Consider the following 18,774-nt stretch of genomic DNA (forward strand, 5'->3'; position numbering starts at 1 on the left):
ACAGGGGTTTGTTCTTATTTGGTAATTAAATGCCATAACTATTTTTTCTGTAGTGAGAGGCTGCGCTAGCACCAAAAAGGTGATGCAGCCTTGCAGCTGGCCTCGGGTGGCTTTTTCTTTCCTTTTCTTTTCTTCTTCTTTTTTTTTTTTTAACCTTTCTCAGCATTTTCCATGGCTTTTTCAACAGGCAGCCCTGTGGGTGGTCAGGGCTGACATATAGCCCTCTGGGGGGCTTTCATGTTGCGGGACATCCCTGTTGAAAATTGCAAAGTGGACCCCAAACAGGTGCACCAGGTGCTTCAAAGTCCCCTCTTGCAGACCACAGGTTTTGTTTTGTCCCTGGTGCATCCCTGTGGGGCCAGTGGCAGGCAGCAGGAGTGGCCCTGCCACCTGTGCCAGCCACCGAGCATCCTGCCCGTCTGAGCACCGAGAAAACCATCACTCCTCCATGAGGACGGGGAGATGAGAGGCTGTAATGTGGAGGCCCAGGAGGGATGGAGTGGCCCTGCGATGCCCTCCTCTGTTTGGGGGGGGATTTCTTCTCTTCCCATAGCATGGGCTCATTTAAAGTACCCTGCTGCAGGGAGGGGAGACCCCCCCTACAAAAAAAATCTGCCCCAGGAGCCTCCTCAGCCCTGCCCTGAGCCCTGAAGCCTTCCAGCCCCAGCTCTCATTTCTGTGCTGTGCCCAGCAGATGGTGCAGGGACCCCACACAGTGCAGCATTTATTAAATACTGCTGTGAGTGGTGGTGTGCCGGGCTGGGGCAGGGGACACAGCGGAGGACATGGGCTTGGGGAAGGGGCTGCAGTGTGGGGCTGGTGGGCGAGGGGCTGCACAGTGCTCACTTGCCCAAGCAGCTACAGGAATGGCCTTTCTGCAAAAAAAAAAGGGGTGTTGCAGAAGAGGATCGCGCCAGGTGGATCTGGCCACAAACATTTTCTTTGCACAGGGATACGTCGGGCTGACAACATGGGCTTCGCCGAAGATGGGGCACGGCAACGGAGGTTTGTCGAAGTCAAGGCAGCCAGCACGATTAGGTGACAGCAAAGTGGAACGGCTGATGGTGGCAGCAAGTGTGACTAACCACAGACAGCCCCCCCTTAAAAAGCAGACCTGGCACTGCTGGGGGGTGTCCTGCAGGCAGAAGGGGGGCACTCAGCCAGCTCCCCCAGGCAGCATTTGGGGTGACCGTGGCGGGAGCTGGGGCGCAGGGAGCGCCTGGCATCCGCCTGTGCCGCTCGCCAGGGCTCGGCTTCCCCGGCCGCGGTGCGCGGGGCCGGCGTGGGAGGGATAACTCATCCCAGCCAGGAGGCAGAGGTGCCGGGCGGAGGGAGCTTGCAGCCTTTCCTCGCCGCTGAAAGCCCTGCTTGAGCCGCGGGACCATGACCTGGGGGCTTCGCCGCAGCCTCCCGCTGCTGCTGCTGCTGCTGCTGCTGCTGTGCCTGGCGGCACGGCCGGCGGCGCGGGCGTCCCAGGTGAGCGGTGCTGGGTGTGGGTGCTCATCCTCGCGTGGGGCTAGGGGTGTCCGCATGCGTCTCCCTGTGTGGCTTCATCCTTCTGCCTCCCATGGGACAGGAGTGCCACAGGGTTCTTGGAATGCCTCCTGGTGGTGTGGGGGGGTCTCTTTCCTCTTTTTCCTCTTGCCAAAGCAGGAAGCTTAAAGCGTAAAATGCATTGTGTGTTCCCTGCTCTTAAAAGCCTCCTTCCCAGCTTCAGGCAATTTGTGAACACCTCACCCCGGCTCCTGGAGCCGGCAGGTGAGTGATTGGGGAGCGTGTCCCAGTGCTGCTCTGCTCCCCTCGCCTGGAGCCTGGTGGGAGGAGAGGTTTGCCTGCACCCGCAGCTGCGGGAGGGAGCTGTGAGCAAGGAGGCTGTCAGTGTATGGCAAGGCTTAAACAGGGCTTGTGTATTTTTTTTTAAATAATTTTATTTTATTTTCACCACACCTGAAATCACGAACAAGTACACCGGGAGCAAAAAATACGACCATTTTTGCAGGGCAATGGGGGTTTGTTATGGTTCAATGTCCCGCAGGGAGCTCTGCTGGCTCTTGAAGCTAACTAAAACCAGCCCTAACAAAGAGCTGTTTATTAAAGTGAGCTGAATGCCAGGCATCTATTTGCTTTTTCCTCCCTCCTCCTGTGCGGTGTACCCCAGAGCTGCAGGCAGGACCCAGCTCATCCCCCACGACCCCGAGAGGCACCAAGCATGGGCAGGGGATGGTTGTGGAGTGGTCCGAGCATGCTGGCTTCTCTTTTTCCTCTGCACCCCCTTGGTCGCTGTTTGCAGGGGTGGATAACTCCCTGCCATGTGTTGTGGCTGGGGAGCCACAAATCCCCCCCCTCCTTCCCCCCTCCTCCGCCAGCTCTGCTTGCCCCCGGCCTCATGCTGCACAGACCCTGGCCCTTTCCCCATCAGCAAAAAAGGGGCTCCCCAGGGAGTGTTTGTCCCCCGCCCTGCATGCTCTGCAAATCTCTGAGCTCCAAAACTGACTTTACTTTGCTCAGCTCTTGCTCTTTTTCTTCGGTTTGCAGTCAATTCCACAGGAAACCTATAATAACGATGCCCGTCGCCTGCATGAGTCAGTCTCTCGGTAACCATTAGCTTGCAGGCAGAAGTCCCACAAGTGTTTCTGGCCCCAGAAGAACTCGCAAGACATCTGTTTTCCTATTATTTTGTAATATGGAAGTGGGACATGGTTCTCGCTCCAGCAGGACTAAACATGAATTACGGCATCTCTCCCAAGGCTAACGAAATGATTACAGCCTGGCTGGGAGCGCTGTGTTGCCCTCTTAGATGTAGGAGACAATGCCCAAGATAGGGATTTCCTACACCGCGTTCAAAACTCCCCTGTGCGGTCACAAAATGGGACCGGGGAGGAGCCATATGGGTGGCAGGGCTGGGGCTGGGGCTGCGGAGTGCCATGTGCCCCACTGAGCAGCCGCTGCACCCGCAGAGCTGCCTGGGCAGGCAGCAGCTCCTGGCCGCTGTGCGGCAGATGCAGCAGCTGCTGAAGGGGCAGGAGACGCGCTTCGCCGAGGGCCTGCGCCTGATGAGGAGCCGGCTGAGCGCCCTGCACGCCGCCCTGAGCAAGGCTGCCATGGAGCCGCTAGCCGGTGAGTCCCGCAGTGGGCAGGGGCCTCGGAGGGCTCCACTCCAAGCCTCCACTCGGGATGCCGAGGGCCGAAGCACGGGCGGTGGTTTGGGCATCTCTACGGATGGAGCCACAAGGCACGGGTGGGCTGGGAAAGCAGGAGAAACCTGCAGCTGCAGGGGGAGCCACTTGTGGCCCCCCTTGCCTGATCCCTTCCCCACAGCTCCGGCTGTGTCCTGTCCTGCCCTGCAAGCCCCAGCTGGCGGACGCAAGTTTGGCACGAAGTACCTGGTGGAGCACGAGGTGCACTTCGCCTGCAACCCTGGCTTCGAGCTGCTGGGCTCCAGCACGCGGACGTGCCAGGCCAACGGCAGCTGGAGCGGGCAGGAGCCGCGCTGCACAGGTACTGCTGCGGTGCCCTCATCAGGGGCTGGATGGGGTCACCCCTGCTGGAAGCGTTTCCTGGGGTAAAATTGGCACCAGGCAGGCTGGCTGGTGAGGCTGGGGTGGTGTGGAAAAGCGTGGTTTGGTCTTGCTTAAGGGTTCTCCAAACTGACAAAGCAGAGTGAAGCTGCATCACCACCTACAGGCGTTCTTGTTGCTCCTCATCTATTTGGGTGCTCCAGGTCCTGATCCCAGCTCCACTTGGCTGTGGAAAGAGCCTCTGGTCCCAGGCTTGCCGAGGGGACGGGAAGGGGTGGCAAAGCCTCCCAAATAGAGTTTCTGGGCGTGGCATCCTTCACTGCAAGCTGCAACGAGACACATTTTGTTTGCAGGTTGTGTTCCCTGAGCAGGCCTATGGGGCAGCAGCCCATGCTTGTCGGGCGGTTTTGTGTCCATCTGCTTGGGCTTGCTGGGTCCAGCTGCAAGAGCGGGGACAATCCTGGCTTCCTGAAACAAGAGGGACTATTGGGGTCCACCAAAGGGGAGGTATCGCGGCTGTCCCTGGTCACTGCAGCCTGCATGGCGGTGGTTTGGCTCTTCTCATTGAGAAAAGCAGCTAGAGCCAAACAGGGAGCCCTGCAGCAGAGATGGGGGGCAAAAAGGGCATCTGAAGGCTCCTTCCATTGCAGCAAAGCCATCGCACTGGGGCAGCACCACCGCGTTGCAAACACTTGGCGTCTGGGCTCGGTGAATGTGCCATGGGGTGGCTAAATGCGCCTAAAAAGAAAAAAAAAAAAAAAAGGGAAAGAAGAAAAGAAAATAAATGAAATGTGTGGTTTTTTGCGCGGCAGAGATCAGCGCATGCTCCAGCAGCCCCTGCCAGAACGGCGGGACGTGCGTGGAGGGGCCAAGCCAGCAGCGGTGCCTCTGCCCACCGGCATGGAGCGGAGCCGCCTGCCAGCACCGCACGCAGACGGGTGGGTGGCTCTGAGATTCGGGGCTGGCACATGGGGCATCGGGTGGATGGGAGCCGAGCAGGGATGCTCTGCGCTCACCATTGCCCCGCGGTGCCCCCCAGCACCCCCGCCCTTGAGCGTCACGGCCGACCCTGCCTTCAGCCGCAAGCCGCGCTGCGCCCAGGTTGAGCAGACCCAGCAGTGCCGCTGCGAGCCCGGCTTCCACATGAGCAGCACGGCCACCGCCAGCCTCTGCCAGGGTAAGCGGTGGTGGGTCCGCCAGCGGGGCCGCTGCCACCCACGAGGGCTGCGGCTGAGCACAGTTGCCTTGTTTTCCCACAGACGTCGATGAGTGCGAGGTGTACCAGGCGGAGGGGGCTCCGCGGCTCTGCGCCCACGCCTGCATCAACCTCCCCGGCTCCTACCGCTGCGCCTGCCCCGGCGGGTACAGCCTCCTGGCTGACGGCAAGAGCTGTGAAGGTGAGGCCCCCCGCTTCTCCACATGGAAAATGCCATCTTTACTTCCTTTTCCAACTCTTTTCTTTTCCCCTGCCCTGCTTGCAAGCATCTTGGCTCGCAAAAATCTCCATGGGTTTGTATGGAGAGGTGGTTTCCCTGCTGGGTGGGGAGGGGAGGGGAGGGGAGGGGAGGGGAGGGGAGGGGAGGGGAGGGGAGGGGAGGGGAGGGGAGGGGAGGGAGGTGGCTGCAGCACATGTAAGTGGTGTACGATGCTCTGGGGCTGTGCCTCGCTGGCAGAGAGCAGGGAGAGCATCGCCGAGTCACGGAGCTGCCCCATGTGAATGGGGTGGTCCCCAAGAGGAGATCCAAACTAAAAACAAGACTGTAAGTGGTGATGCCTGATCCGTTTCAAATTGCTCACCTGTTTTCTGCCAAAATGAGCCTTGCGAAGAGGATGTTTAGGTCCCCTCGGAGGGTGACCTGCTGTCCCACCCTGTTTTGCAGACATCGATGAGTGCGCCCTGTCGCAGGACAACTGCACGCAGGGGACGACGTGCATCAACACAGGAGGGAGCTTCCAGTGCGTCCGCCCTGAGTGTCCCCAGCCCGGCGGCAACATCACCTATGTGAAAACATCGCCCTTGTAAGTATGGCAGGGGCCCTGTCCCCTAAATATTTCTGTAGCCAGCAAGCTGGTCCAACGCCACCTCCCTCCTTGGGCAGGGAGGGGGACACGGACCTCCACGTCCACCCGGGCTCTCTCAAAGCCTCCTTCTCCATCGCCTCTGCAGCCAGTGCGAGCGCAACCCCTGCCCGATGGACAGCAGGTCATGCCACCAGGCACCCAAGACCATCTCCTTCCACTACCTGCCCCTGCCCTCCAACCTGCTGACCCCCACCCCGCTCTTCCGCATGGCCACGGCGGCGGCACCCGGCCGGCCGGGGCCCGACAGCCTCCGCTTCGGCATCGTGGGCGGCAACAACCGGGGCCACTTCGTGATGCAGCGCTCGGACCGGCAGACCGGGGAGCTCATCCTCGTGCAGAGCCTGAAGGGCCCCCAGACCATCCAGGTGGATGTGGACATGTCTGAGTACCTGGACCGCACCTTCCAGGCCAAGCACCTCTCCAAAATCACTGTCTTTGTCTCTGCCTACGAGTTTTAGGGGGGGCTGGGGGGCGGCTGCGGGGTTTGGGTGGTCTCACATGCACGTGGCCAGACCCATGGTGATGGTCCCTCCTCAGCATCCCCCACCTGGAGCGCTGCAGGTGGTGGCATGTGCTGAAGCCCCACAGCCAGCTGTCCTCCCCTCTGCATCACAAGCCTCCAGGTCGCTTTTACACTTGCCTATGTGGAAAAAACAGCAAATGAGGTGCAACAGAAACTGGGTGCATGGGCTGTCTGCTTGCTGGGCTGTGAGAGCTGAGCATCGTCTTCACCCGAGGCTCCAGCAGGATGGCCCATCGCCTCTACACATACGTGGTGCAAGGCAGTGGACAGAAACCAAGCTCCTTACTTCCTCTTTAATTCCTTTTTGTAGGAAAGAAGCTAAGCTGGTGCTGTCAGCCCTCCTCTGTGCTGGCCTGGGCTTGCTCATGTGAATGCTCCCCACTGATGCTGAGACCCCCAGCCTGCGGGGCAGGGGCCGCTCCCAGCGTTTCGGTGTTTCGGTGCTGGGCTTTCCACAGCCGCAGCTGGGAAAATCCCAGTCGGGGCTCGCAGGGCAGAGCTCGAGCACTTGGTGCTGCTCAGGGCAGCAGATGCTGTGCCCAGCGAGCCCTAGGGCAGTGTAGAAATCTCGTGTGGTGTAATGCACGTCGCTGCTTGTAGCTCTCGGGATGTGTTGAGAAGCCACAAGTTCTTCCCAGCCTCTGCTCACAGCCTGTTTCCAAGGCAGTGAGTTTGAGACTGTCTAAAACTGAAGCCACTGCGTGGGTGCCTGCATCGTGTCCCACAACTTGAGGGAAGAGGCGCTGCCCTACAGCCGGTGGAGCAGCTCCTGCTCCCTGCCTCCCACAACCCCTGGCACCAGCTGGGGTCAGTTACCCTCAGGTCACTGGAGATGCGCGGGGAGGACCTCACCTGGTGCTTTTTTGAAGTAGTTGGGGGGAAGTTGCAAGTGCTTCTTGCCACCTCCCCTGTGCCATGCTGGCCCGTCAGCGCGCCATCCCTGCAGCACCATCTCCTCAGCCACCGCCCAGATGGCTCTCGTCCGCATGAGGAACATCGCCAACGGGCAGAGGATGAGTCCCAGAGGGATGAGTGAGCCCTGAGCATCATATTGTGCGAGGAGCAGAGGGGAGGGATGGGTGGAAGGACCTAAGGGCTGTCCCATGCTTCAGCGGACAGGCAGCAGCTCCTTAAACCCCTGGCACATGTGCTCACGCACCTGCATCCGTCTGCAACCATGTGGAAGCCCTGGGTAAGCCAGCATGAATGTGACACAGGGACAGTGACCGCTTCGGCTGCATGTGGTGCTCATGTTGCAGGAGCTCGAGGTGTGAATATTTCATTGTTTAACACCCCCCTGCCTCCACTGTCAATGCAGCTGCAGGAATAGCTCGGGTGCGGTGGCAGCTCCTGTCCTGACGCAGCTGTAAAAGCCGTGGGGAGGCACCACTGCAGTCTCCCACCTCGCCCCGTTCCTCAGTGCAGCGCTTGTGCATGTAAACCACACCAACATTATGCATGTTTCTTCATTATTCTGGTTTTAATACAATTAAAGGATGATATAGCCTCTGAGTAGGTGCAGAGCGGAATGAAGTACCCGATGCGCGTGTGGCCAGCATGCCTGTGGGGATGCTCACCCCAAGCCATCTGGGAATGGGTTCTGGGTTTATGTGGCAATAACCTGCCCTGGTTATTTTTTTTTTCTGCTTTATGCTGCTTGGGAGGGCAGGCAGGAGGTGCTGGGATGTACAAGCATGGGGCTCGGGGCTGGGCACGGGCAGCTGGTGGCACAGGCAGCCCCCAAAGCAGCTGGGGACAGCAGGCACCGCCTGGCCAAAGCACCCCAAGCAGGGCTATGCGGAAGAAGGGTTTGTTCCAGCAGGAAAAAAGCACCTTCCTAAAGGAAAACTGAGTGCAGCAGGGCTCTGCGATGACACCTGGTAGTCCTTCAAAAAGCAGCTTTCTCGTTTCCCTCGAACTCAGCCCAGATTTGAAAAAATCCTGCTCCTGGGAGAAAGGGGATGTCCACCTGGTAAGGGGAAAGAGGCCGAGCAGCATGGCTGTTAGGCAAATAAACCATTTTGAGGCACCCTTTGATCCTTGGGCTTTACAAGGAGCTTTCTCTGTGTAGGGAGCTGGCCTTTTTCCTTCCCCTCTCTCATGTCCCAGCACAAGGCACCTGCACTGCTCCATGCCCTGGGTGAACCAGGGGAAATGTCCCTTGAAAAGGGACTGCAGGATTGAGAGGGCTTGAGGAGAGTGAAAACTCTTTGCAAAACCCCAAATCCTGTCCGTTGCAAGAAAAAGCTACCAGTTTCTTACCAGCTCAGAGAAGAAACTTCGGGGTTCCAGCAAAGGAGCTGGGCTGAGATGAGAGGGGGCTTTTCATTTTTTATATTTTTGGAAAAGCTGAAGGTGGGCAGCTTTGGGGAAAGAAAACACAGTTATGAGCAAGAAGATGATGGATGGGGCAGCTCAGAGCCTGTGGTTTGCTGGAGCAGGGTCTGCCCTGCCGCAGCTGCACAGCCTGCTTTGGGATGCTTCTGCAGCACATCATTGCGGTGTTTAGGGATGGTGCCGAAATCCCTGTGCCTGGGGATGCGCTTCCCACAGCGCCTGGGCCTGGCTGGGCTTGGGGCTGCCAGGAGGAGCTGTATGTGTTTGGCTTTTCTTCTTTTATGCAGGGCTTTTCCCTGCATGGCAGAGCCCGAATCCTGCCCGCAGCCGGATGGGACAGATGAAACGCACCGCTGCAAGTGTGCTTGCTGCCCAAGAAGCAGGAGAGGATGACTTTCTGAATAGTTTCCATCTGATGCTTTAGCTGGCTCATGGGGCTGGAGATGGGTGTTTGGACCTTCAGGCCGGCTTTCCTTGCAGTGTAATCCTTAACTGACAGCATTTTCCCAGTTCCCAAGGCCAGGGTGAACTGGTTTCCCCTCTCCAAGATGGGATGGGACACTGAAGACTGGCACGGAGACGCGGAGGGGCATCTCTGCCACCAGGGCTTGTTAAGCAGTGCCTGTCCTTCCAGGTGCTCCTGACCTGCCCTGAGGGCCAGGATCAGAGCTGGGAAGCTCAGATGTCTCTCAGCCTTAGCTGGCTGTACATCTCTCATTCAGCCCCAGAAATGTTTAAGATTGGCTCTGGAGTGCCTGGACTGAGCTGGAAGCCTCTGACCAGCATTTGAGCTGACTGCAGGAGATTTTTCCCCTTCCCAGAGAAGTGACTGCAGCATCTTGCAGCCTGGAATGTGCAGTGAGAAGCTCTTCTGGTCCCAGTAAATACAACTTCTCGTTGGGATAATAACATTCCAGAGCCCAAGAAATAGCTAGGTTTGCCTCTGCTCCCCTTACAGGCACTGAAAGCAAGCTCTCCCCATGCAGCTGACTCCAGATGTGCTCTGCATGCTCTGGGAGAGCACCAGAGCCACCAAGGAGGGTGGCTGGGGACACAGTAGCAATGTGGAGTGCCTGGTGGTGGGATGAACCTCCGTCCCCCTCCAGTACAGGGTTCCCAAGCCGGTGCTGTGGAGAAGCAGGAGGAGGTGGCTCCATCATTGGTGTGGTGGTGTCGAAAGGGGACATCCCAGCACAGCCACCGTGCCTGATGTCTAGCAGCCCAAACCCACATCTGATGCGGACCACAGATCACCTGCATCCCAATCATCGCTGGTCAAAATCCCTGCTCTGCAAATGCTCTGGCCACGGGGGAGCCTGCAAGCAGAGCAGAGTGCTGGCAGAGGCCCAGCAGCAGCAAGGAAAGGAAGGTGTGAGGTGACTCAGGAGCGAGTCATGGGCTCCACCAGACGCAGTGATTCCTTTTGGGGCTCACGGGCATGAGCCGAGCCCGGGACAAACCCTGGATGCCCCCTTAGGTGTGGAGCAGCTGAAGACCTCGCATGGAGGTGGACGTGGGATGCATGGAGCCACGCAGGGCCATGTGGTATGCACCTGACAGGGTGAGAAGCAGCAAAGAAATCAGGGAAGAAGTGTAGGTGTAATTAATAGAGGGTGAAGAGCCCTCGTGTGTGGCAGACATACTTGAATGCTCTTGGCAAGTGGGGCCGAGAAACAGCTTAGATAGTTGAAGTCCAGCACTAAGTCCCCAGCATTGCTTGGAAAGCAATAATCCCCAAATCTAAATACATAGAGAGATGCCTGGAATGTCTACAAGGCCCAAAAAACACATAAAAGGAGAGGGGAACCAAAATGAGAAATTGCTCCAAAAGAAGTCATTAAGACTTAACCTTGGCCATGGCCCTGGACCTCCTGAATGTTCTACCAAGTGACCCGCACCGACCTGGTCCCACTCCGGGAGGGAATGGTAGCTGTGACAAACAGGGGGATCCTTAGGCAGCGCTGTCTCAGAGAGGACGGGGCATGGCACGTGCCTGAGCCCACTCCAGGTCCCCTCACGAAGCTTCATGGGGTTACTCTGTCTTCTCCCAGCCTCCCAGGCCAGGTGGGAAGGAGAACCTCAAGAAGTGCAGAATGACTGTGCATTCCCCGCTCCTCCACCTCCTGTACTGGCAGCAGGGCTGGGATTTCGCCTGCCCATGCTGAGGGCTCTCTCTGGAGTCACCTTGCTGTGGTCTGTGCCTGCTCATAGGGCCTGAAGAGAGGACCAGACGCTCCTGACCACCTGTCCTGTTCTGCTACTCTTCTATCCAGCCCAGAGCAAAGCCAAAGGAACAAAGCGGAGCCAGCGCTGCCTGCCTGAGCACATCCCAGCCCATCCCAAAGGGCTGTGATGGAGGAGGAAACAACACCTTATTTCAACTGTTTCCCACTTGGCAGCCAATGAAAATGCAGAGCACGTGGGGCATGCGCTCAGCTAAGGACCATCCAGACTTTCCAACAGCTAAAGTAGGCGTGGTTGGCATATCCCACTGGGGAAGGACTGGGGTATTTCTTTCCTTGAGGCGCATGAGAACGGGGCGCTGGAGCCACTGCAGGCATCCCTCCTACTCACCCGCGAGCCTACATGGTCACACAGGACATCCCAATGTCGGAGAGCCCAGGAATGGGGTCTTGAAGCTTTCTGCACAACTCTGGGCAACCCAGTGAATTGGCCAAACCTTGTAGGTACCACAGGTACCATCACTCACCCACCAAACAGACCCTCAGCTGAATGAGACAGATCCCCACAAGCAGCAGTGACAATTCTCTTGCTATACACAGAAGAGAACACCAGCAAAGCTATTTTTAAGATCTGAATTTTATTGCAGCAGCGCCAGGCCAGCAGCTCCAAGAAGGCCATGCTGGCATGCAGCACATACATTAGCGCTGTGCCATCTCCTCCCACCCCGCAGATTTATATCACGGTTTGAATCCTCACTAAAGTGAAAGCACGAGCACGCATTCCACACCACTTATTAATCCTGTTACGGGCCTTAATGAGGAGCTGAACCATGACATTTTTATTTGTTATGGTTGCTAGGTATGTTGCTAAGCCCTACACACCATACCCCAGATCCCAGTATATCTGTGATATCTGAGAGAGCGTACTGGGGAATTCGTTTAGCTGATATTGCCAAATTTAGTTATACTTTGAAAAGGCTGAAAAAAAGAGCCATTCACGAACTTCTCACAGGCATACCTTTTTCCTTGACAACGCAAACACATGTAAGGATATTTAAATAAACAGTTTTACCCTGCTTGTGCTGACACATTTTTCTGCCCGTTTAAAATTAATTTTGTGGGTATGCCTGAGGAGCACACACAGCTCTTGTGCCAACCCACAAGGTGAAAGAGGAGTTGTCCACCCGAGCAGGGAGCAGACCCAGTGCTACAGTCCCAAAGGGGTCCGGACACCAATAGGTGCCAGGGTCCCCCTGGAGCTGCATGGAGAGGGCTCCACATGCCCCACACTGGAGAAGACCTGTGTGTGCTGCAAGAAAAGTGGGACCCAGACTATTATTTTAAACCTGAAGTTCTCTTCTTTCTCTATTGCCTGGGGAGATGGTGCTGACAAACAGCACATGGGGATGCTCACATACCAAGGGCACTAATTAGTCTTAATGGCCCTGACCAGCCCCACCTGGAGCCACCACCCATTCCCCTGCCCATGCTTCCTGGAGCCCCATTTCAGTCCCCGCCTGAGTTGTACTGTGGCAGCACTGGTCTCCAGCTCAGATTGCTTTGCTGGTTTGACCTAGGACTTGCCTCTTCTCCATGAATGTGCATGTTGGCCTGGATGCTTGGTTGAACCTGGCCGTGATCTCCTGCCCTGCTCACCTAGCCAGGAACTAGACTGGCATGCAGCACCGCAGCAGCAGGGATCCTAAGGTCCTGGTGCCTGGCCGCTGTGGCATGGAGGTGCGGCCGTGGGGAGATAGCTCCTCCATAGCCTGGAGTACAGCCAGGCTGCCTGACAGCATGCGAACCAGAGATGGGAAACGGGGAACTGCAGGGACAGGAACTGTCCCAGCTGCAATATCTGAGGGATCAAAAGGAGCTGGCTTCCCTGGGCCTTTCTGCTCTCCAGAGGTGGCTCGGTGGGGAACAGCATCGCCTGTAGCCACTCGTAGCAGAGCCCTTCTGGAGGGCAGGGGCAGGAGGATGCTCTGGAGGTAAGGAGCCACCTCAGGCTGCTGAAATCAAAATAGGCAGGGAGAGGAATTCTCTGCAGTGCCAAGCGGAAAGCTGCAGCATGAGTCAAGCCATTGCACAAGTGAAACTCTAATGGGATAATGGGAATGCTTCTGCTACGGGAAGTGCTTTGTTCGCAGAATGCACTTCAGCAAGCTTGGCCAGCAGTGCAGAAGGCAGGCTTCATTAGCTTTGCTGTGCACTCAACTATTTCTTCTGTCGGACTTTGTAACAAGCCTCAGTAGTAAGGCACTGTAGGTGATCAGGCATAGGAAAGGGGAAAAGACACTTTTTTGTTTGTAGGGGGAAAAATGTTCTATGTCAGAGCAGAGCAACTGTAGGATCACCCCTCCCAAATGGGGACCAATGTGGGTGTTCTCATCTTTTATTTTTGTGTTAGGATTGCTGGCACTGGAAAAAGAGAGTCATATGTCCTGAAAAGCCCTGTAAGCCAAGGAGACTAGCCTGTAAAGGAAAATAAGTTGATGTAACTTACTTGGTTTTATTCCAAAACGTTTTGACAAAGTCCCTCAAAAGACAATCTTAAAAGAAATAACATTAAAATTGTTAGAGAACAACAAACAAGGCTCTCTCAGGGACTATGAACTGCTGAGAGTCAGCAGAGCCAGGGCAGGAATGAATGGCCAGCTCTCAGCATGCAGGGGTCTGGCAGGTGGGATGTCTCTGTGTTGGTGCCAGTGTTGTTGTAAATAGATATGTAGGAATAAGTTTATGGAAGAAACGATGAGCAATGAAGTGACAACACTTGAAGCTGATGCTATTTATTTGAGTTGGGCAAGACTATCCTAAGGTTAAGGTACGTAACTTAGAGACACAGTACTGCAGAAGAGGATGAAATTTATTGAAAATGCAAAGCAACATGCACAGAAGGAGATGCTGAGGAGAGCTACCGTCCATGTTGATAGACTACAGAGTAATAAGAGCATGGGAAACGTTGGACTGTGGCTGGCTGAGCTGCGTGAGCCAGCAAGTGCTGCTGAAGAGAGGTGAGACCTGCCCCAACCATCGAGTGAGATAAACCACAAGGCCTTCATTTGCTTTTGTTGCATTATTGGTTTCAATGTAGCTCTTCAGCGTCCTGCTCCATGGCTTTGTTATGGATTTCTGAATGAGTGTTGAATGTCCTCCCTTTTAATCCACCCACACACACAAAATCACTGAAGTGATGATAAAAGCATCTGGATTGCCTTTTCAGTACAGATTTTAATCCTGTGCTGGCCAATAATTTCTTCTCTAAGTAACAATTTTATTATCAGTCTGAATTAACATGCAAATTTCTATAGGCCCCGGTCATGCTGATTTTAAATGCTCTTATTTTGAGGAGAAGTGTAGTCGGAGGCTAGGAGGATGTTGGCTCCAGTTGGAGGCTGGTCACTAGTGGTGTCCCCCAGGGCTCAGTACTGGGGCCAGTCCTCTTTAATATCTTTATCAATGATCTAGATGAGTGTACCCTCAGTAAGTTTGCAGATGACACCAAGTTAGGTGCATGTATTGATCTGCTTGAGGGTAGGAAGGCTCTGCAGGAGGATCTGGATAGGCTGAACCGATGGGCTGAGGCCAACTGTATGCAGTTCAACAAGGCCAATTGCAGGGTCCTGCACCTGGGGCACAACAACCCCAAGCAGCACTACAGGCTGGGAGATGAGTGGTTGGAAAGCTGCCTGGCAGAGAAGGACCTGGGAATACTGGTTGATAGGCAGCTGAATATGAGCCAGCAGTGTGCTCAGGTGGCCAAGAAGGCCAACAGCATCCTGGCTTGCATAAGAAGCAGTGTGGCCAGCAGGGCTAGGGAAGTGATTGTCCCCCTGTACTTGGCTCTGGTAAGGCCGCACCTCGAGTGCTGTGTTCAGTTTTGAGCCCCTCGCTACAGGAAGGACATGGAGGTGCTTGAGAGAGTCCAGAGAAGGGCAACGAAGCTGGTGAGGGGTCTGGAGAACATGTCTTAGGAGGAGCGGCTGAGGGAGCTGGGGTTGTTCAGCCTGGAGAAGAGGAGGCTCAGGGGAGACCTCATCGCTCTCTACAGGTACCTTAAAGGAGGCTGTAGAGAGGTGGGGGTTGATCTATTCTCCCACGTGCCCGGTGACAGGACAAGGGGGAATGGGCTAAAGTTGCACCAGCGGAGGTTTAGGTTGGATGTTAGGAAGAACTTCTTTACTGAAAGGGTTGTTAGGCATTGGAATGGGCTGCCTAGGGAAGTGGTTGAGCCACCATCCCTGGAGGTCTTTAAGAGATGTTTAGATGTTGAGCTTAGTGATATGGTTTAGTGAAGGACTTGTTAGTGTTAGGTCAGAGGTTGGACTAGGTGATCTTGGAGGTCTCTTCCAACCTAGACGATTCTGTGATGATATAGGGTTTTCTTTTCTTTTCTCCTTTTTCTTTTTCTATTGTATCAGAGAATAAGGCTGTTTCTGAAGCTGTTGGTCATCATGGTTGGGGCTCTCATTTTTGCAATCTGGCGCAGCTCAGTTGTGGATGGCAGTCTTCACAGTTTTGTTGGAGAGGAACTGCCAACATGGTCACCAAAAGACCTGAATTTCCCATGTAGCCTGAAAATTAGAGCTATTGCCTATGTCATGTCTAGATATTAATGCGTACGATGGCTTCAAGGTGTTCTCCAGTAAATATATCCTTGAGCTAATAAGATACATTGGTCTTCTGTGGTTTCACTGAGTGGAAAGGACTCCCCCCCCACCCCCAGTTTGGTTGCCCGAGGGATTTGGGACTAAACAACTCTGAAGTGCCTTGGTCTGGCTGAAAAGAGTCAAACTTGAACTAGACTGGGGCGGGGGCAATTGATTTTTTTTGAAGCGGAAAACTCTGAAATACTGGACCTGGTGAAGTTGGTTGCCTGGAGGCTCAGCTCGGTATGTAGGCTGAGAAGATTAATAGCTCTTTCAAATAATGACCCTTTAATTCTGGTACAGGAGCTGGCTGCAACCTCTGTGCGCAGGCTATTCGGACGAGATGAACGCAAGGGCTATTTTAACAGCGTAATGCAGTTTATTGAAACATACAGCCATGCTGTCTAAAGAATAAGCGTGGAAATGAAGGCTAAATGAGGTGCTGTTTGGCAATATTGTTTTACAGTAAGTGTCCGAGCGGCTGTGATACTGTGAGGAAACCTCAGACCTGCTGAGGATGAGCAGCAGGCCTGTGCCCTGGGGAGGATTTCTCTGGGGAAACCCAACGTCCCTTAGAGGTGCTGAGGCCAGTTACCCCGTAATTACCCGTGCTTCACCCGTGGGGCTTGTTAAGGTGGTGGCTGGGCTGCTTTTGGTAGTCACAAGTCATCGCTAAGATCGCTGAGGGAAAGGAAGGTGTGTTTTTATTATTATTATTATTTTTATTCTGTTGGGATATATTGGTAGGTGCTGAGTACCCAGAGTTGTGTTCTATTTTTTAAAAAAAAAACAAAAAAACACTTATGATTCTCTTTTTTACTTTTAGAAGCGTTTTTCTCTCTTTAAAAACTCAGGCGAAGGGGACATCAGAAGCACAGGACTGCTACGAGCTGAGACATGTCGGGAAGGCCTGCAGCCAGCCGCTCCCAGGTGTTTAAAAAAAAAAAAAAAGGAAAAAGACAAATGAACCCCCGGGCCCACGCCCGGCGGCAGCTCCCGCCGCAGGCCTCGTTGCCCCTTGAGGGGCCGGCGGGGCCCTGAGCGCAGCGGCTCCCTCCGGCCGCAGGCGGGGCCCCCCATCTCTCGCGAGAGGGCGCGGGGCCGGAAGCGCCGCAACGGGCGGCGGCCGCCATGGCGGGCGGCGGGGCGCGCACGTGACGCCAGCCCGCCCGCGGCGCGGCGGGGCCCCGCCCCCCTGCTGGCAGGCGCGCGCACACGTCGCCCGCGCAGGGCGGCGGCGGCGGCCGGGGGGGCGGCGGGGGGGGCGGGTCCCGACGTCACAGGCGCGTGACGAGCGGCGCGCCGCCGCCAATGGGCGCCGCGTCCGGCGCGGTGACGTGCGGCGGCGGCAGCCAACGGCGCGGCGCGGGGGGCGGGGCGGTGGCGGCGGCGGAGGAGGAGCCCGAGCCTGAGGCGCAGCCGGAGCCGGAGCCGAGCCGGAGCCGGATCCGGAGCGTGCCGCGGGCGGCGGCGGCGGCCAGCGCCAGGCGACGCCGTCTCGGCCCCGACGGGCGCGGAGGACGCAGTGGTGGCGGCGGGCCCGCGGGCCGGGGCGCTGAGCGAGCTGGGGGCGGCGCCGGGGCCGCTGCTGCCGCCGCCGCCGTCGCCGCTGCCGCCGGGGTCGCTGCTGCCGCCGCCGCCGCCGCCTCTGCCGCCATTTTGTGAGAGTGCCTCGAGCGGGCGCCATGTTTGTAAGGAAGCAGTAGGGCAGCCATCTCCGGCCACCAGCACCTCCCCGCCCCGTGTGTGTGTCCTCTCGTTCTCCTGTGCCCCGGGCCTGCTCCTCCGAGCCACCGCCGGCTCCTCCGAGCCGCCGTCGCCGCCGCCTCCGCCTCCTCCCGCCCGCGCGGGGCGGCCGGGCGCAGCCTGGGCGGCCTCGCCCTGCGCTGAGTGCCCGTTAGTGTCCCACTAGGTAACCGTGAGTGCGACCTTCATCGTCTCTCCTCACTGGGGGACCGGCCCTCCTCCTCCTCCTCCTCACCGAGCCGCCCCCAGAGCGGCCGTGCGCGCCGCCGCCGCCGCCGCCTCCTCCCTCGGCACCACGGGCAGCGGCAGTGTCCTGCCTTCCTCCACCTCCCTCCTCCTCCTCACCACACCACGGCCAGCACGATGGCCTTTGAAAGCCTGTTCTCCAAACCCCCAAACCCAGTTCTTGACCCAAACATGCCCGACTCTGACAGGCAACATGCAGGGGACGAAAGGTCGAGTAACATTCTTCTATCTCTCCGCTTCTCATAATGGTGATACTAGTGGGGTGATGGTGGTGATGATGATGATGATGATGATGATAATGATGCCGGGTGTTAATGTGCCGAGGGGGTTAACGATGGCGGTAGATTTGCGGGGCAGGTCACCTCCAGGCTGCAAGGCTGGGGTGAGGGGGGCGGGGGGCCGGGGGGCTCACGGGGCTGCAAGGGCATTGTTAGCAGGGTTTTATTTTCTCGAATGCATGCCTTTTATACATCTTCATTTATTTATTCTGCCTGGGAAGGGGGGCTGTTTTCCATTTCTTTCCATAAATTGCACTTTCCAGCGGGTGTCTGTTGAATGTCACCATTGTTCTTTTTCTCCCTTGCCCTGGTGCTGCTAGTCAGGTAGGAAAGGGTGTTATGAGTTGCTTTTTTTCTTTTTTTTTTCCACATTGTTTTTGTTTATAAAGAGTCTCACCAGGTCCATGTTTAACGTCATTTTCTTGCCAGATTACACCTTACACGTTTAACTGGATTTTTTTTTATGCAGATTAAGGTCTGACTGACGTTATCTTTGCCACCTCTCAGTCCCCATGCGCAGAAAGCCAGAGTCCTGTTCCTGGTGAAAGGACCTCTGTTCCTCCCTCCCTCCCTTTCTCTCCTGCAGCTGCTGGAAATTCATATCCTTTCTCCAGGCAGCTCTGGCCTTCCTAACTAGTTCCAAAAATACTGTTTCTGGGTGACAGCTACCAGTCCTTCAGCGTACATCTACTCACAGTGTTTGTAACACAAGTGCAGGAGTTAAAATGACGGTTTTTGACAGCCGCCTTTCAGTCCTTTCCGCCCCACACAGCTCCACAACCATGCTTGGTACTTGTTTCAGAGGACTGAAAAACACCTAAGGGGCTGTGAGCGAATGTAACAGTTCCCTCACTGGAGAAAGAGTCATAAATTCTGTGTTATAAAAGGGGAAATGGAGGGCCATACGAGTTGATCAACTGGTCCAAAAATCATACTGGGATTTAGCGACTGGTTCAGGGCAGACCTCAGAGCTTCTGATTCCTGCTCCCAGCTTCCTAAGTTTAATATTGAAATAGTGTAAGCTGTGTCTCACTGTGTGTTCCAAAAGCGATATGTAGAAAGCAAAAGAGTAATACACTGGGATGGCTGAAGATATAGCATATACTTGTTATGTCATTTCAACAGTAGCAGCAGAGATGTGTTAGGGTGTAGGCATTCCTAGGTCTGTGACTTTTTACTGCAGATGCTGTTTCAGGGATTGAAGATGCT

General features: G+C 55.9%; 2 protein-coding genes across 5 annotated transcripts in view; both read left to right on the forward strand.

Annotated features, from left to right (window-relative positions):
- The first annotated feature begins 83 nt into the window (after positions 1-83).
- Positions 84-7,635, forward strand: FBLN7 (fibulin 7). 3 transcript variants are annotated; one of them, XM_080585829.1, is made up of 8 exons: positions 84-1,476; positions 2,958-3,117; positions 3,319-3,498; positions 4,331-4,456; positions 4,558-4,695; positions 4,778-4,915; positions 5,399-5,537; positions 5,686-7,635. In XM_080585829.1, the coding sequence occupies exons 1-8, from the start codon at positions 1,384-1,386 to the stop codon at positions 6,056-6,058; spliced, it is 1,347 nt and encodes a 448-aa protein (XP_080441955.1). In that variant the 5' UTR covers positions 84-1,383; the 3' UTR covers positions 6,059-7,635. The 3 variants fall into 3 exon arrangements, with proteins under 3 accessions (XP_080441955.1, XP_080441956.1, XP_080441954.1); XM_080585830.1 differs by having other exon boundaries at positions 84-1,038; XM_080585828.1 differs by having other exon boundaries at positions 84-1,038; positions 4,331-4,695.
- A 4,529-nt stretch (positions 7,636-12,164) lies between these two features.
- The window catches only part of ZC3H6 (zinc finger CCCH-type containing 6), a 35,726-nt gene continuing 29,116 nt past the window's right edge, over positions 12,165-18,774 (forward strand). The window contains exon 1 of one of the 2 annotated variants that reach the window (XM_080586098.1): positions 12,165-12,634. In XM_080586098.1, the coding sequence (XP_080442224.1) occupies positions 12,321-12,634 (314 nt within the window). In that variant the 5' untranslated portion in view covers positions 12,165-12,320. Of the gene's footprint in view, positions 12,635-16,698; positions 17,497-18,774 lie in introns of those variants that run through there. The other variant, XM_080586099.1, reaches the window with a different exon arrangement.

This window comes from Anser brachyrhynchus (assembly GCF_964034855.1).
Source record: "Anser brachyrhynchus genome assembly, chromosome: 3".
Classification (NCBI taxonomy): domain Eukaryota; kingdom Metazoa; phylum Chordata; class Aves; order Anseriformes; family Anatidae; genus Anser; species Anser brachyrhynchus.

What these genes read in the sequence shown, in the direction of transcription:
- FBLN7 (XM_080585828.1), top strand. Translation starts at nt 786, where the DNA reads ATGGGCTTGGGGAAGGGGCTGCAGTGTGGGGCTGGTGGGCGAGGGGCT. An exon ending in TGCCATGGAGCCGCTAGCCG is followed by an intron (nt 3,118 to 3,318) that starts GTGAGTCCCGCA and finishes CCTTCCCCACAG; the next exon opens with CTCCGGCTGTGTCCTGTCCT. An exon ending in TATGTGAAAACATCGCCCTT is followed by an intron (nt 5,538 to 5,685) that starts GTAAGTATGGCA and finishes TCGCCTCTGCAG; the next exon opens with CCAGTGCGAGCGCAACCCCT.